General features: G+C 47.4%; 1 protein-coding gene across 3 annotated transcripts in view; it reads left to right on the top strand.

Moving 5' to 3' along the window:
• Positions 1-18,776, top strand: part of LOC141272062 (uncharacterized) — a 101,591-nt gene that overhangs the window by 47,607 nt on the left and 35,208 nt on the right. Inside the window, exons 1-5 of one of the 3 annotated variants that reach the window (XM_073682368.1) lie at positions 8,178-8,276; positions 13,699-13,807; positions 13,937-14,116; positions 14,200-14,323; positions 14,402-14,499. In XM_073682368.1, coding sequence (XP_073538469.1) covers positions 13,730-13,807; positions 13,937-14,116; positions 14,200-14,323; positions 14,402-14,499 — 480 coding nt within the window. In that variant the 5' untranslated portion in view covers positions 8,178-8,276; positions 13,699-13,729. Of the gene's footprint in view, positions 1-8,177; positions 8,277-13,677; positions 13,808-13,936; positions 14,117-14,199; positions 14,324-14,401; positions 14,500-18,776 lie in introns of those variants that run through there. The other 2 variants (XM_073682369.1, XM_073682370.1) reach the window with 2 other exon arrangements.

The raw sequence follows: 18,776 nt of genomic DNA on the forward strand, positions 1-18,776 counted from the left end.
AGGCCAAACAGAATTTGAATTAGGGTGTATCAGCCTGGGGACCTCAGTGGTATGTCCCATTCTATCATAGGTCAGCATCATGGGTGGCCTAGTGTCCCGTTTGGGACGAGTTTGTACTGAGGGGGCCCCCTCCTCAGCCCCCGACTCTTGTCTTTCAAGAACGGGCTCCTCCAGGTGGATCTCTTCATTCAATAAATGTCCCTCTTCTGAACTTTCCCCCAATTGTGGGCAGGGTGCACTCGCCTCCTGACAAATGTCCCTTTTCTTTGTTTCTACTTCAGGAGTCTGGTTTACAGGGTCCGCGCCCATGGGGCATGGGTCCTCGGTCCACCTGTAGCTCCATAGACCGTCAGGTCCCCATTCATCCCCAGACTCGCTGTCACTTCCTCCTGAGGCAACCCAAGGCTGGGGTGGTTTTTGACACCTATGACTTCTCCTATTGCACGGAAGGGTTGTATGACCTCCTTGAGCTTGCAATGGGGGTAAAGGGATGTTTTTTCCCACAGGCAACAGATGGTGTCGATGATAGGGGGCGGAGCTGTCAAAACCTCTCTCGGGCTTCACTCTGTAGGTCGGGACACCGGGCAACTTCTCCATCACCACATAAGGGTCAGGACACCACCGATCAGCAAGCTTGTGCTTCCCAGGAAGGCCCAGAAGTTGGATAAGGACTCTATCTCCAGGCAGTAAAACTTGTTCTCGAACCCTACAGTCGTAGCGAGTCTTATTGCGCTTCCCTGACCAACCAGAGGCCTGCTGTGCCAATCTGTAAGCTTTTGTCAAATCTTCTTTTAGCTGGAACACATATTTTAAGTAGGTCTTCCCATTAGAACGGTCAATGGATGTCCCAAAACTAATATCCACTGGTAGTCGGGCTTTTCTTCCAAACATGAGGAAATAAGAGTATCCAGTTGACTCATTCGTGGTGCAATTGTAGGCATGAACCAACTGGCTCACATGCCTGCTCCAGTGTCCCTTCTTCCTGGGATCCAAAGTGCCTAACATGTTCAGAAGGGTACGATTGAATCTCTCAGGTTGAGGGTCCCCTTGGGGGTGATATGGTGGGGTTCTGGATTTCTTGATCCCACAGAGAGCGCATAGCTCCTTGATTAGTCTACTTTCGAAATCTCTTCCTTGATCGGTATGGATGCGGGCTGGCAGCCCGTAATGTACAAAGAACTTCTCTCATAGTGTTTTTGCCACAGTAATTGCCCTTTGATCTTTAGTGGGGTAGGCTTGGGCATATCGGGTGAAATGGTCAGTGACCACTAACAAATTACTGACATTGCTTTCATCAGGCTCGATGGAGAGGAAATCAATGCACACTAGCTCAAGTGGGCCATCACTGGTAATGTTCACAAGGGGGGCTGTTCTCAAAGGCAAGGTTTTTCTCAACACACACCGGGAGCATGATTTGCAGTATTCTTCAATATCCGCTTCCATGCGAGGCCAGTAAAATCGGTCGGCCACAAGACTCGTGGTCTTCTCGATGCCAAGATGTCCATGGTCATCATGCAGGGACTTCATGACCATCCTCCGAAATCGGGTGAGTAACACCAGCTGTCTGCGGACTCCTCCCTTCTGGCACTTTGCCTCCCGGTATAGTAGTCCATTTCTTACTACTAGAGACTCTAGCTGCCGAGTCAGCAGGACAGACTCCTCTGTTCTTAATGCATTCTTTTCAGGCCTCCAGCCCCTCTTAACCCACCATCGGACTACCCCCACTGATCGATCCTCCTGCTGCGCCTTTCTGACTTGATTAAGAGTCAGTTGAGGAAGAGAGTCTGAATTCACATTTGTCACTCGGCAGTACAACAACGGGAGCGCTTCATTGGATACTCCTAAGAATTTAGCACAGCATTGCATAGGGAGGGCATTAGTTTGATGTCTATGGCACAGAGTCTTCACCTCAGGGGCAGGGACCTCTATCTATCCTCCTTCTTCCTCATTTAAAGGTTCCCTAGGCAGGCGAGAGAGTGTGTCTGCATCAATGTTACTGATCCCCGGTCGATACTTTAAGCTGAAATCATACAAAGAGAGTGCGGCAAGCCACCGGTACCCCGTGGCATCCAGTTTTGCGGTGGTTCTCACGTAGGTCAATGGATTGTTGTCGGTATGAACCACGAAGTGTACCCCATAGAGGTAGTCACGCAGCGTGTCCACTACAGCCCATTTCAAAGCCAGAAACTCCAATTTGTGAGCTGGGTAATTGCGTTCACTGGGAGTCAATCCTCGACTAATGTAGCAAATGGGACGTAGACAGCCATCATGGTCCTGATAGAGAATCCCTTCTAGTCCGTCGAGAGAAGCATCTACATGTAACACATATGGTGTACTGGGGTCTGCATAGGCCAACACTGGAGTTTGGGTCAAACATGACTTCAGTTTCTCGAATGCCTCGTCGCATAAAGGTGTCCATCTTTTCCCAAAAAGTTCATTAACTCGGAAGTAGACCCTCTTTCCTGATCTTGAGGAGTGGGCTGTCCTGCCGGAAGGGGGATACCTCTGGGTAAGGGCAGTTAACGGCTTCGCAATCCGAGAGTACTGGGGTACAAATCTTTGGTAGTATCCACAAAATCCTAAAAAGGACCTAAGCTCCCTCAGCTTGGTGGGCTTAGGCCAGTTTACCACAGCCTCCACTTTGGCGGGGTCGGTGGAAATTCCTTCTCTGCTGACTATGTGCCCCACATATTTCACAGTCGTCTGGCAAATCCGGCACTTGTCAAGGGACAACTTCAACCCAGCCTCCTTCAGCCTGTCCAGCACCTTGAACAACCGCTGGTTGTGTTCTTCCAGAGTCTTCCCAAAAACAATAAGATCATCTAGATAAACCAAGACTTCACGTAAGTGCATGTCCCCCACTACTTTTTCCATACATCTCTGAAAAGTGGCTGGAGCACCTGTCAATCCTTGAGGTAGTCTCTGAAACTCGAAGAACCCAATGGGGCAGATAAAAGCGGTCTTCTCCTGATCTTCTTTTGACATGGGTATCTGATAGTAGCCACTCCAGAGATCTAACACAGAAAACCATTGGCTCCCTTGCAGGCAATCCAAAGCTTCATCTATTCGGGGCACAGTGTACTGGTCAGGGACCATACGTTTGTTCAAGGTACGATAATCCACACACATCCGAATAGCTCCATTTTTTTTCCGAGCTATCACGATGGGGGAAGCATAGGGGCTACTAGACTCTATGATGACTCCTGTGTCTAACATACCGCGTAGATGCTGCCTGACATCTTCAATATCCGCAGGGGACAATCTTCGGGATCTCTCTCTGAAAGGCGTTTGATCCTTCAACCGAATGCGATGCTCAACTCCTTGGGCGAGGCCCATGTCCCATTCGCCTAAAGAGAAAGCTGCCCCCCACATCATCATGCCATCGATGACCAACCCCCTCTCTTCTCTTTTCAGCTCACTTCCTTCAAAACAAGGGTCAAAGCTTTCAGGCTGCAGTTCCCTCTTCTCCTCCTCCGTCCTCACATAGGCTTCCAGACAGACTGGGTGGATGGATAGGGTCTGCGAGTAATTTTCTCCCTCAACTTCACGACACCACTGAGCTAACATACGGAAGATGTTGGCATTTGTTCCCACTATGACAGGTGTTGGTCTCTCATCTGCCTCTGCCTCCGGGCAGATTAGCGCTATGATGGGTATCTCTTTATCCACTCCAACAACAGTCTTTGGGAATCGTAGTGTCACGGACACGTATCCTCGGTAGGGGTAGCTGTGCTCACTCAGTCCCCACACCACGAGTCCAGACAATGGTTTAAGAGGCACATTGGATAAATATCTCTTATACCATCCTTCGAAGATGCTGGACACTTGAGATCCGCTATCCAGCAACACTGAACAAGGTTGACCATTGATATATGCGGGGACATGTGGGGCTGGTCCCACTAACCCTTCAGGCAGTGTTTTCGATGAGGCACTATTGGATGGGGAGGTAGAGTAGGTCTTAGTTGCTGATGGGGGCTCAGTATGGGGTTCTACTGGCCCCCTTTCCCGTTTCCCGGGTGATGGGGAAGATGTGAAGAGTTCTTTGAGCTCCACCTCTTCGGACACTGACGAGCTATATGGCCTGGACTCCCACAGACAAAGCACCCTTCTGGTTTCCTACTCTCCACTCTACAGAGGTCATCATTCTCTCTTCCTGAAGCCAGGGTTTGCTTCTCGACTACCTCTGCAAAACTTTGTAGCCGCTGTATTGTCTTGGCCTGGGCACTTAACAATTGTGTAATCTGCTCCCCCTGTTTCTCGATGACTTTCAACAGTTCTGTCTCTCGGCTGCTGGCTTCAGGGCAACAGTAGTCATCCGAGGGGATGTCTTCTCTCTTGCGGCCAAAATAACCTCCTCCTTGCGAACTTCCTTAAGCAACTCATGAAAAGAACCAGGAATCTTCTCCCTATCACAAGACCTCATCCGCTGGGCAATTGGATCATGAGTGAGAGCTCCTCTGAGTACTTGGTCCAGACGACACTGATCAACTTCTTTAGGGCTGACTCCACCTTTAGATACTATTCTATGAACCAGCTTATCTAGTCGGTATAGATAGTCGGACATCTTCTCATCTGGTTGTTGGTAGGTGGTACGGAGTTTATAGAGTAGATCAGTAGCATCTTCAGGGGATCCAAAAGCATCTTCTAAAGCACTCATATAATCTTGATAAGTTGCTAGTGGCTTGCTCCGCCAAGCAGCCTGCACCACTTCCATAGCAGTACCCTTCAAACTTTCTACTATTCTCTGCTTCTTTACGGCATCAGTGCACTGCCACTCTTCTAAGCACAGTAAAGTGACATCCCTCTAAGTATCATATCCTTCTTCTCCAGCAGGGGTGGGGAGGGCACCCGAGAAAGTTCTTAGACGACGGTAGTTCCCTTCTGGCTGCATCTTTGCAAACTGACTGACTAACTTTTCCATAGCTGTCATAAGCACATCAGCAGGGGCCGCTGTCTCTTCAGGATTGACTCTAAGTGGAGTAGAGGGCGGACATATACTTGTCTTTTTAGGCTGAGTGGTTGATTCCTGTTGCCGGGTCTCAACTTTGGGCTCAGTAGGCCAAGTGATCTTCCATTGTCGACCATACTCTGGGGACACGGCTATCATGGATGGGAAGTATTCTTTCCTCAAGATCTGCCCGGTTGAGATCAGGGCTGTGGGTAACTGTCCCCCCTTTTCCTTCCTGCGGTCGACCACTTTAGGGTGGGCAAGTTCAGTGAGTCAGTTAACTATTTTCAGTATCTCTTCATCAGACGCATCACAGAGCTCACCACTCACTGCAAAGCTTTGTTTAGCTGTAACATCCATCTCTTCACACCACAAATACACTTCTTGCTCTGTTAAAGTCTCCATAGTAAATACTCCTGTGGTAGTTCTGGATCTCAGCAGTGCCTCCACTGTAACACCCCTTTAGGGCTACCACGGTACGCTGGGTGTTATGGGGGGGTCTCACCTCTCTAGGGTGCAGTGCCTCCACCCGAATCTTGATTGGAGCTCTCACTGGGACTGCAGAAGGACTGTTATCTTCTGCCAGGGACTGATTCAGGAAGCCCCTGCCACAGCTCAGTACACACTCACCCGGAACAGGAGTAAAACTGTTTAACAGGTTTATTGCTATGCAGCAGAAATGAGGTTGATTTAAAGAAATAACTTACAATACAAGTAACGGTGCTCTGTAAAAGTCATATACATATCACAATCTAATTCTACCCCGACCCTGCAAATATAACGTAGCAGGTTTTCCCTTTTTTGTATTAACTCAGTCCAAACGTTAGGGCCCAGTTGCCGCGGATGTTGGCGTGCAAATTATAACTGTTGGTGCACTTAGATGAATATTAATGTCAATAGTCTGGGTTGTAGTGTACTCATTGTAAATAGCGCTGGTAGAACCACAAGTCTCAGAAGGGCACTCACGGTGCGTCTCAAATGGTCGTATGTTTCCCTGGACACCAGCTAGGGGCGGCAGGATTCAGCCCTTTATATGGTGGGAGTGCCGACAGAACTCTCCGAGTCCTTGATGTCACTTGCTTCACAGGGTGACAAGGCCGCGCTCTCTCCAGCAGCGCGGGTATATCAGAGGGGATGGCAACACTCTGCAGCGTAGAGGAATACAAATCCACAGCGCTCCGTCTTTCACAGCAAGCTGCCACGCTCTCTTTCCTCTGAACTTTTACTTTCACTTCCTGCCCAGCTCCCTCCCCCAAGTCCCTTCTCCTCCAATCCACTCTCTCTCCTTCTATCCTTCCAGGCTGTGTCATCTGACTGAAACAAGGGTCCCTGGGAATTGTAGTCCACTGCAGCTCAGGGGAAAAACGATTAATGTCTGTAGGTCCCTGTTTAACAGCAGCTGCAAAGCTCTTCTTAGTGTCTGTAAGTCCCAGTATACCAGTAGCTGATCTGACAGTTCCATGTGCAGGTGTTACACTAGCTCCTTCAGCCCCAGGAATTTTCTGTCCAGCTCCGCAGTGTCAGCGAGATCCATTAACTTTCCCTCACACAGTTCTACGTCCTTCTTCCTCTGTACAGAAGGGTTTTCGCTACTCTCCATAGCCCCCGACTCGAGCCTTGAGTTCCGGGCATCTGAGGAATGTCTGCAGGGAGTTTTGAAAAATCTCCTATTGCCCAGAACAATATGTACTTGCTTCTACTTACAGCCCACTACACTCTTCTAGTATGGCCACGGCCCCACTATCAGTATTTGGTCAGTATTCGGTCATTATTTTTTCTCAGGAGTGGGAGCCAAAACCAGGTGAGGAACAATCAGAGAAAAGGTATAATAGAAACAAGTCACCAATTCTGCATTTATCACCCACTCCTGGTTTTGGCTCCCACTCCTAAGAAAAAATACTGACCAAATACTGATAGTGGGGCCATGGCCTAACTCTAACTGACTAAAACCAGGAAGTCATTCCCTTTTAGTCCCACTACCTTCCACCAAAATGTGGGCTAGTGCTAAGTATTAACAATCTCTTTACTCTTTCTGATCCGGCAGTTTGTTGCTGTAGAAACGTAAGTTAACCTTTTACCTACTTAACTACAGTGATTATCTTCTAACAGTCTGCACTGAACATCCTATCACTGTCTAATCTGTAAAGGGCAGCATAGTGGCTCAGTGGTTAGCACTGCAGCCTTGCAGCACTGGGGTCCTGGGTTCAAATCCTACCAAGGGAAACATCTGCAAGGAGTTTGTATGTTCTCCCCGTGTTTGCATGGGTTTCCTCTGGATTCTCAGGTTTCCTCCCACACTCCAAAGACATACTGATAGGGAATTTAGATTGTGAGCCCCAATGGGGACAGTGATGAGCAAGTATGTTTTGTTAACCCTTTCGCCGAGTATGCTCGGGCCGAGCTCCGAGTATTTATAGCTGATCGGTGTTATGTTTGAATAGCTCACGTGTGCATGATTTGTGACTGTTTGACAGCTTTAATACATGTGAGGAATATCTATTTCTTACACACTCCTCACATGTAATAAAGCTGTCAAACAGTTGCAAATTATGCACACGGTAGCGATTCAACCATATCACCGAGCAGCTGTAAATACTCGGAGCTCGGCCCGAGCATACTCGGCGAAAGGGTTAACAGAACATACTCGCTCATCACTAATGATAATGTCTGTAAAGCGCTGTGGAATATGTTAGCGCTATGTAAAAATAAAGATTATTAATCTGCTCTATTGTGGGTAGTAAACCCTTACCCTGATTTATAGTTTAATCTGTGCTTACCCTGCATTTTCCCTTATACCTGCAAATTGCCTCTTCAGAGAAAAAGAGGACTTGTACTCTATAGCGCCACCTATTGGAAGCAGCGATCTTACAAGTCACAATCAACCCTTTAACGAGTCGTGCAATATGACTTAGGATAAAAGCCAAATCAGAATCTCAATTTGCAGACACAGTGTTTCGGGCTGTTGGCCCTCGTCAGTGCAAAGTATGAGAATAGGTGGCGCTATAGAGTACAAGTCCTCTTTTTCTCTGAAGAGGCAGTTTGCATATTAAATTTCCCAGAGGAGCATGCATGGCGTATATAAGTCCCTTATACCTTCAATGCTTATCACACTCTATACATTTTACACTTCATGACACAGTAAAACGCATGACACTATTCACACTACTCAAATGTTGTCTTCAGGGACAGTAATATGACAGTCTCTGTCACACCCTTATATTTACAGGACCTGTGATGATGTCACAGTCATGTGATCAGTCACATGGAGGGGAGGATCCAGTCTCCATTTTGAGGCTCCTGTGAGAGAAGCCGTCTGCACTGGTGAGAGGTAATGAGGGAGCAGGGAGTGTGTGATGGGGAACAGGACTAAACCCTAATGGGCTGAAGGTCGGGGTCTCTCTGACCACTAGAATATACAGCGGAGCTGGAAAGATCCTGAAATCTTTACAATTTTCTACATTTCTGAATTAAGTCCTAAATGTATAAATCCTACAAGGAACGAGACTGAGAAGTGTAAAGGCTGAAGATCGTCGCTGTACAGAATAATATAAAGGATTATTAATTCACCTCATGAATATATATATATATATCAGTCTATGACGACATAAAATAAGGGGAAATTTACATGATACAGAGACGGGATAAAGGTGACTGTAATACCACAATATAATATATGTACAATAGATCAGATCCTATGTCAGCACGGAGTAAATCACCTCGTCAGAGAAGAGTTAGGCTGTGCGCCCACAATGCATTTTTTAAGCGTTTCCATAGTGGCAATTCCGCCGCGGAAACACTTAAAAAACGCTTGGTAGAAGGTCTGCCATGTTCCCCAATGATAATCCGCATGTGCTGTGCACATGCTGCGGAAATTTCCGCTTCAGATTATCATTGCGGAAAAATTCGCAGCACTACCATTAATTTTGCGTAATCGCAGCATTTTTGCCGCCATTGACTTGCATTGAATCGCATAATATCCGCATGACTTCATGTGCACATGCGGATATTAAGCGATTCAATGTGCGGATGGTACCCGGGTCTGGAGAAGAGGAGACTCTCCCCCAGACCCGGGTACCATAGTACCTGTAAAAAAATAAAAAAAAAAGAATTTAAAATAAAAAATAAACATTATACTCACCTTCTGATGACCCCCGGTCTCCTTAGTGGTGCGTCCTGGCTCCCCGGCGGCTCGTGATGGTCTAAAAGGACCTTCCATGACATCATTTAGTCATGTGACATGTCACGCGACCGCCGACGTCAGCGGTCGCATGACCTATCACATGACTAAATGACGTCATGGAAGATCCTTTTAGACCACCGCAAGCCGTCCAACACACTGGACGCATCGGAGGAGACCGGGGGCCATCAGAAGGTGATTATAATGTTTATTTTTTACCATGCTTTTTAACTATTAACTTGGTCACACTATATAAATCCATGCTGGCTGCATGGATTTATATAGTGTGACCAAGTTGTCAAGCACTTTTCCAAGTGATGCTAAAATTGCTTGGAAAAGCGCTTGATAACCCGCATGCGAAATCGCATGTGAAAAATGCGGGACATGCGCTTGTACTTGGCAGAAAAACGCATGTAAAATCCGCATGCGTTTTTTCTGCCAGGGAGATGCAGAAATGCTCAGGAAAAAAGCCGGAGCATTTCTGCATCGTGGGCACATAGCCTGAAGGCTGCACATCTGTACACAGCAAAGCAGTAGGGGAAATACATGTATAATAGGTATATATACAACAAGATTATGAAACAGACACAGGAATGAATCCTATAACCTATATCATATAACATCAGAGGCATCATTGATGGGTGTTTCACATTCAGCTTCTTCAGAGGGTCTGTAATAATGTGTAAAAGGGGGGGTGTTTTTTTATAAAGAAAGATGCTCAATGGCTGAAAAGTTATACCTGTGATGCGTGATCTGGGTATGGTGCTGGCACCCAAGCAGCGCATCCCAGATACTTCTGGGTTCAGCATTCAGGGAAACACCGATTCACCCAGTCCAGATACGTCATAGGGAGGAGGGGATCACCGTGTCACAGACTGAACGCTTCACTAAGAAGACCAGAATGCTGTGACTCCAGGGCGAGCGCCTGCTGCGTGCTGAGAGAAAAGCATAAGGAATGAATAGACAATCAGACAAATCAGTCATTCACACCAGAGCATCTAATCAAGAGGTCTGAAAGGGGCACGACAAGTCATGCAAGCGTTAAACAGAGTGTCACGTTTTGCACAATATAACACGCATCGGGCCATAAGACACTTCCCAAATTTTGGGGAGGAAAATAGGAAAAATATTTTTTTAATAAAATGGTCGTCCGTCCTATAGTCCGAATGTACAGTAGCTTACCGGGCTGGTGGCGGTGGAGCAGGGTCGCTGCTGAAGGAAGCCAGCGGTGGCAGGAATGAGGTGATACTATGGGAGCTGAGATCTCAATCTACGCCGGTGCTGCCTCCGGCGGCCATTTTCCCGAAGCCACCGCCGGGAAATCATTGGGCAGAGCAGTGACTCTGCTCACCTCCAACATTTTCTGAAAGCCCAGGGCCCGCAGCCTTGCACTACCGGAGCATCCCCTCCTCCCAGCCTGGGGCCCGCTACATCGCCCCACTCTTACCGCCATCGGCTTCCTGCAACAGCGACCTTACCTCTTGTAACCCCGCTTCACCACAGCCGTCCCCCCAGTAAGCTACATTTGTATGTGACTGCATAGGTGGCACATAGCATCTTGGCCCAGATGCATGAAAACAGGCGAAAACAATGATACTTTCACCACCATGTTTCACAGCTGGTATGAGGTTTTTATTCTTTAATTCGGTGTTTTTCTTTTCCCGAACATAACACTCTCATTTAAAACACAAGGCTGCATTTTGGTCTCATCTATTCATAAACTTTGTTCCAATAGCCTTCTGGCTTGTCCAAATGATCTTTAGCAAACAGCATATGGGCGGCTATGTTTTTATGGGGAACAGTAGCTTTCTCCTTGTTATCCTGCAATGCACACCATTGTAATTCATTGTCCTCTTCATAGTGGACTCATGAACATTAACATTAGCTAACGTTAGCTTTAGTTGCTTAGAGGTTACCTTGGGTTTCTTTATGACCTCACCAACTGTTATATACCTTGCTTTTTGGGTGATCTTTGTTGACTGACCACTCCTGGACATAGTCGGCCTGACTTTGGATTGATGGAGTCTCAACTCTTTAACCCCTTCACCACCTTACGATTTTCCGTTTTTGCATTTTCATTTTTTGCTCCTTTACTTGACTGAGCCATAACTTTTTATTTTTTATTTTTCTGTTAATATAGCCATATTAGAACTTTTTTTTTTGGGGAACGAGTGGTACTTTTGAATGACTCCATTGATTTTACCATGTAGTGTACTGGAAAATGGAAAAAAAAATTCCAAGTGCGGTGAAATTGCAAAAAAATGGACATGTCTAATACTGCGCTTCCGGTTTGCGCAAGTTAAATGCTGCTGTCAGAGATTGACTGCTTCATTTAACAAGCAAACAGCTGCAGGTGGATCGCAATTCCACCGCGGCTGTTAGATGCACATGACAGCTGATCAAATCAGCTGTCATGTGCTGGGAAAGATGTGGAGCTCGCATAAAATGCAGGGAGACAGCCTTGGACATACCTATACGTCAAAGGTCGCAAAGGGGTTAAAGATGATTTGGTAACCTACTAACTAATGAGCCTCAACAATTCTTCTGAAAAATCTCCTATATTCGTTTCATGTAACGATACAGTTCCACAAACATGTATTGTGAAGATAAGACTTAGATAGATCCCTGTTCTTTAAATAAAATGGGTCCTTCACTCACGCCTGATTGTCATCTCATTGATTGAAAACACCAGAATATATTTTCAACTTCAAATTTTTTGCTTATTCTCATAGAAAAATTTAAAATCTTTTCTTCTCCCCTGTCATAGATATTAAGGATTCTTTCCTGCTTCCCCTGAATCCCCTCTCACCCATCCCCTGTAGTATTTGTCCAGAGATGACAATCTACAGTGTCTCCCTGCAAATTATCACCCACAGCCAAAATAGCTTACACAAACAAATACCTGCCAAGAAGTGTTACAACATAATTAAAATGCGAGCATTTTGCTCCCTGGCAGATACAGGGGGTGATTAGACGCAGGCTTCCAATAATTTACGTGTAACTGTTGAAGCTTGCTTCCTTAGCTTCAAAAGGAAGTCTGTAGTCTCGCCGGCACCGATACGGAATATTGAATATTGTAAGTTCCATAATTCCGATAATAATGGGACCTATATTTTAGTGGCAGGGTCAGCCAAGGAGCGATATGCTCATTTTTTTGTAGCCGTAAACACCTCCGTGGAGCTGTAGTGCAAAAGCACCAGAATAGCAGGCCGCAACTGCGCAATGTGTTGTCTCTAAATGAAGGTAAAATCTTAATAGAAAATATGGTAGCACTTTTGGGTTTCTGGGATCAATCAGAGATAAGTTATCCCAAAAAAACAGATTTTTAATACAAAAATGAAGGGTGGAGCCCCAGCTACTGTGATGTCGGCACAGGGGGGTGTTACAGGTCTTCTCCCTTAAGCATAAAATAGTTTGTTGAGGTTGGCGCAGTACTCACCTCAGGGAGCATATGTATCAAGCAAGGGATCACGTTCCGCTGAATGGTAATAAGGAGAGCTCCCCTCCAGCTATATTGAATCGTTGCAGCGATCTTTATAGAGTAAGTTTCTTCTTTAATCCTTATTATTTTGTGTAACTGTATATTCTGTATTGTAATGTCTCCTTTGTAAAATCTTGTATATTTTTCATAAACACTGCCTCCCTTTTGGATTAAATATAAAATTTAATAGTTCTGATCCTTTTGTCCTGTAATCGTTCCCTCCCCCGAAGCCATATACTATCAGAACGCGAGCGTCCGCCCGGCCTGTATTATATTTCAAATCTGGACAATGGTGGCAGAGAATAATATTAATAATCGGGCTATCGTGAAGCTGACAGTGACCGTACGGAGGGCGTAAACACATATTCCATGCTTTGGAATCCAGAGCTGTGATGCCATTAGTTCACTGGTCGCTTGCCGATACCTAAGAAGTGAGTAGTCTGGATTGTGTGCTCGCGATTCCGGACGAAATCTGTGACATAGTGACGGGACGGTGAGATATTGCGTGATCTCCCCGGAGTCGTGGCACTGGAATACTTGAGACTTATCCTTAAAGTTCACATACTTTTGCCTCTCACAGACATGTAATTTTGGATTATTTGAGTTTGTGAATTTTTGTAAAAATTTGACCTAATCTGTTTTCAGTCCTAAAAGTCGATAAAAAAACAAATCAAACAACCCCGGAGACATCCTGTGACTAACATCTTTCAGGCAAGATTCATATCATATGTATAATATATCACATACCAAAGTTGAAGGGGGTATGGGGCGATGTGCATGTGTAATGAATGACCCAGGAAGGAGGTGAATAATGTTCCACCCCATGACCAAGGATAAGTTGTATATAATGAATGTATTATTTCTCTTACATTTACACAAGTTGGGGACCGAGGCCAATTGGACTTGTGCACTTTCTAACCCATGTTCCTTGGAACAAGGAAGGACTTTCTTACACAGGAGTGCATTTTTCACCATTTTTTTTTTTTGCAACTATTTTTTCATACATATTAAGCACTGTACCTTTTGGGTATGATAGCCTAAAATTTTAATAGCTTTACCTTGTTGCTTTCTTACAATATTGAATCCTTTCAGTGGAAATCTTCTGTATAAGAGAATTACAAGGATGGATAGGAACAGGGACAAGATGGCGGAGAGGATATTACATCTCACCCTAGAGATCCTCTTCCGGCTTACTGGAGAGGTGAGAGATTCTGTTAATGACACATTACATCATTCTTATCTATGGGAATAACAAATGGACAGAACTGGAGAGGTGAGGACTCTGGAAATGTCTGTAGTGAGATTTATTAATGTGTCTCTCCATAACCAGGATTATACAGTAGTGAAGAAGACCTCTAGTGAGCGCTGTCAGGACCCTGTGTCTGAGGGATGGGGAAGACCCCTGAGCCCAATCACGGGGCCTCCACCTCACCCCCTGATACATGAGGACATCAATGACCAGAAGATCCTAGAACTCACCTACAAGATGATTGAGCTGCTGACTGGAGAGGTGACACTGCTGGGAATGCTAGGACATTATACAGTAACACTATGAAGGGATCAGGGGAATGACTATATCATTGTATTTGTCAGGTTCCTATAAGGTGTCAGGATGTCGCCATCTATTTCTCCATGGAGGAGTGGGAGTATTTAGAAGGACACAAAGATCTGTACAAGGACATCATGATGGAGGTTTCCCAGCTCCTCACATCACAAGGTAAGAGACAGAACTAAATACACACGGCTTATAATTATCTGTAAAGTATGGATTCAGTCCTGTATATGTTTACTACAGATCCATCCAGTAAGAGGACAACACCAGAGAGATGTCCCCATCCTCTTCTTCTAGTGGACTGTAAACAAGAAGATCCTGATGTTCCTCAAGATGATCAGGTAGATGGACAAGAAGGAGTCATGAAATCTTCCCTATGATGTGTAGAAGGCTGTGAAGGTCCAGTGTTTAGTATTGTTTTATCTACCAGTATTATACACTGGAATGGCCAATTTATTAGAAACACCGATCCTTTCTCAACTGAAACTTACTAGAAACATGACCAAGGCGTCCAATATGAAATGAAATAATCAGTTTTCAGAATGTGAAATTAAGCAATATGAACAACTTCATGCAAGGTCATCATTGATAGATTATGGGGTTTTTTACATGCAATTATGTCAAGAGTATACTGAGAATAGTGTGATAAAAGAAAAACATCCAGTAATATTAGATCTTGTGGATATAAGCAACTCCTCAATGAAGATATCATATTTTTGTTGCACTGTGCTGATGGGAGGGTCAGAATTTCATGTAAGCCGCCTGAATCCATGTTCGCTTCTTATCAGGTGTCAACATTTCTGGCAGGTGGAGGTGAGGTAATGGTGTGGAGAATATTGTGTGAGCACATCCTGAGTCCTCTGATATCTGTGGATGGATGTTTGGACACTAGAGCTTACCTAAGTATTGTGTCCTACCAAGTTCATCTTTTCATGTTAGCTGTTGACTCTACAGTAAAAGAATAATGACCCAAGTCACAACCGTCATGTAGTCATGGCTTGCTTCCAGTATAAGGGTCACACGGACCAAGGTGTTGCATTGCGACCCTAAACACCAGTGAAATGGGTTCCTCAGGTGTTTTTTCTTAAGTTCTGCAGATGTTTTCCTGTATGGCTGTATATAATCAGATGACAGTCACCCCAGAGGTAATCTATAGACTAGGAAGGATTCTGTTAGTCAGGGCCGGCGTCAGCACCCGGCGTACCCGGGCAAGTGCTGGGGCCCTGGAAAATCAGAGGGGCCCAGCCGCCCACTCACTGTCGGGGCCCGGCCCACACACCCGCCCACTCACTCACTGTCGGGGCCGGGCTCACACACCCACCCGCCCACTCATTGTCGGGGCCGGGCCCACACACCCACCCGCCCACTCACTGTCGGGGCCGGGCCCACACACCCACCCGCCCACTCACTGTCGGGGCCGGGCCCACACACCCACCCGCCCACTCACTGTCGGGGCCATGGCCGCATCTTCGGCACCTGTTCAGTGACGCAGGCGCTGCTTGATTGCCGGCACTCCCCCAGTCCCAGAAATGGCCGCGCGCTGTCAGGCTGTGTCTGCTAGTAATGACACGGCAGGGTCGACAGCACTGCACCTTTAATTTTGCTTGTGTGTCGCCCCTGCCGCGTCATTACTAGCAGACACAGTCGCACAGCGCGCAGCCATGTCTGGGGGAGTGCCATCAAACACCGTCGGAGCGGAGGTCCTGCACAGATGGGGGGGGGAGCGGCCCGGACCCGACCGCAAGTGGGCCCCTCTGATGGTCCAGGGCCATGAAGTCTGTGACACGCCGGGGGCCCTGCACTGCCCCATACCTGAGGAGCTGCTGGACAGGACACTGGACCGGGGACAGGTGAGTGAGGCTTCCCCAATCCCCATATTAAAAATACTTGTAATGGGTCTGTGAGTGCATGTATGTGAATGTCAGTGTGTATGACTGTGTATATATATTTGTCTGTTTTATATATGTCTTTAAGAATTTGTGTAAAAATATGTGTTTGTCTGTATGTGTACATATCTGTGTACCATGTGTGTCTGCGTACCGTGTGTGCGTGTCTGCGTACCGTCTGTGCGTGTCTGCGTACCGTGTGTGCGTGCGTGTCTGCGTACCGTGTGTGCGTGCGCGTCTGCGTACCGTGTGTGCGTGCGCATGTCTGCATATGTGAAGGATGAGGTGGCAGGCTGGGCCCTGTGTACTATATATATATATATATTTCTCCGCCGTATCTGTGCATCATGAATCGTGTATGTGTTAAAAGGGCCCACAGAGACTCTTTCGCCCGGGGCCCAGAAAAACCTGGAGCCGTTCCTGCTGTTAGTGTTACAAAAATAAACTGAATCCTACTGATGAACTTTACGTAACATAGAGAGAGAGAATAGCAGTTACATAGCTTGTCAATCTATTCTTCTGTTTCCAATAGAGGCACATACTTAATGGGTTCATGTGGCAACAAATACAATATCCAGCAGTTACATTCATTTGTTGTCTCCATTTTTCCTGATGGCTCTTTCCTTTCCTTCTCCTTGCAGTCCATTTCCAATATACAATCTGTGCCCCAGCTTGGCTATATAGACTTCTTTATCCAAACTCCAAGTCAGTGTTACATGTAGCCTCTGTCCTTGATGTCTTAGGGTCCTCACAAACCCTTGGATAACCTTTTGGACCTCTGGCTCAGTACCACTAGAACTACTCCTTCCTCACCAGATCTCTGATCTGGTCCCAGGTCTTACCAGCTATTCTCTAATTTTTCAGCCAGGTATCAGTGTCCATTTAGGAGCACAATATCCTCATCCTTCCTTATCACACACACTCTGTTCCAGCTTTCTCCTTGCTTCTCAGTCTCTCACTTCTCTCTTCAACTCTCAATTTACACTTGAAGTCTTACCCCACCAGGGGTCTATTTATACAATGAACCTCTCTTTCTTCTAAATTTTTCTTCACACCTAATATCATGCCTCAAGTGCCAACAATGAGAAGCTGATTCTGCCACAACTTCAATATACAGAGCCCCACATAGGAAACGTGCACTACAACTACAGTCTATTGTGTATTCGGTACAATGCACTCTAACCAGTGAACGACGCAGAAACATCTCTCAAGATTTCCCACTCACCAAGCCCCTTCCTGACCCTCCTTAGCTCTTCCTGCCCATCTTCAGGGATGACCCTCTGTAACTAACTCCTGCCCAGCTGCCGAGCTGACCCTTTGTAACTCTTCCCTGCCCAGCTGCAGGGCTGACCCTCTGTAACTCTTCCCTACCCAGCTGCCGAGCTGACCCTTTGTAACTCTTCCCTGCCCAGTTGCGGGGCTGACCCTCTGTTACTCTCCTCTGCCCAGCTGCAGGGCTGACCCTCTGTAACTCTCCCCTATCTAGCTGCAGGGCTGATCCTCTGTAACTCTTCCCTGCACAGCTGCAGAGCTGACCCTCTGTACCTCTCTCCTGCCCAGCTGCAGGGCTGACCCTCTGTAACTCTCCCCTGCCCAGCTGCAGGGCTGACCCTCTGTAACTCTCCCCTGCCCAGCTGCACGGCTGACACTCTGTAACTCTCCCCTGCCCAGCTGCAGGGCTGACCCTCTGTAACTCTCCCCTGCCCAGCTGCAGGGCTGACCCTCTGTAACTCTCCTCTGCCCAGCTGCAGGGCTGACCCTCTGTAACTCTCTCCTCCCCAGCTGCAGGGCTGACCCTCTGTAACTCTCCCCTGCCCAGCTGCAGGGCTGACCCTCTGTAACTCTCCCCTGCCCAGCTGCAAGGCTGACCCTCTGTAACTCTCCCCTGCCCAGCTGCAGGGCTGACCCTCTGTAACTCTCCCCTGCCCAGCTGCAAGGCTGACCCTCTGTAACTCTCCCCTGCCCAGCTGCAGGGCTGACCCTCTGTAACTCTCCCCTGCCCAGCTGCAGGGCTGACCCTCTGTAACTCTCCCCTGCCCAGCTGCAAGGCTGACCCTCTGTAACTCTCCCCTGCCCAGCTGCAGGGCTGACCCTCTGTAACTCTCCCCTGCCCAGCTGCAGGGCTGACCCTCTGTAGCTCTCCCCTGCCCAGCTGCATGGCTGACCCTCTGTAACTCTCCCCTGCCAAGCTGCAGGGCTGACCCTCTGTAACTCTCCCCTGCCAAGCTGCAGGGCTGACCCTCTGTAACTCTCCCCTGCCAAGCTGCAGGGCTGACCCTCTGTAACTCTCCCCTGCCCAGCTGCAGGGCTGACCCTCTGTAACTCTCCCCTGCCCAGCTGCACGGCTGACACTCTGTAACTCTCCCCTGCCCAGCTGCAGGGCTGACCCTCTGTAACTCTCCCCTGCCCAGCTGCAGGGCTGACCCTCTGTAACTCTCCTCTGCCCAGCTGCAGGGCTGACCCTCTGTAACTCTCTCCTCCCCAGCTGCAGGGCTGACCCTCTGTAACTCTCCCCTGCCCAGCTGCAGGGCTGACCCTCTGTAACTCTCCCCTGCCCAGCTGCAAGGCTGACCCTCTGTAACTCTCCCCTGCCCAGCTGCAGGGCTGACCCTCTGTAACTCTCCCCTGCCCAGCTGCAAGGCTGACCCTCTGTAACTCTCCCCTGCCCAGCTGCAGGGCTGACCCTCTGTAACTCTCCCCTGCCCAGCTGCAGGGCTGACCCTCTGTAACTC

This window comes from Phyllobates terribilis, unplaced genomic scaffold (genome assembly GCF_046119375.1).
Source record: "Phyllobates terribilis strain yellow unplaced genomic scaffold, ASM4611937v1 Scaffold_5__5_contigs__length_657084704, whole genome shotgun sequence".
NCBI classification, from domain to species: domain Eukaryota; kingdom Metazoa; phylum Chordata; class Amphibia; order Anura; family Dendrobatidae; genus Phyllobates; species Phyllobates terribilis.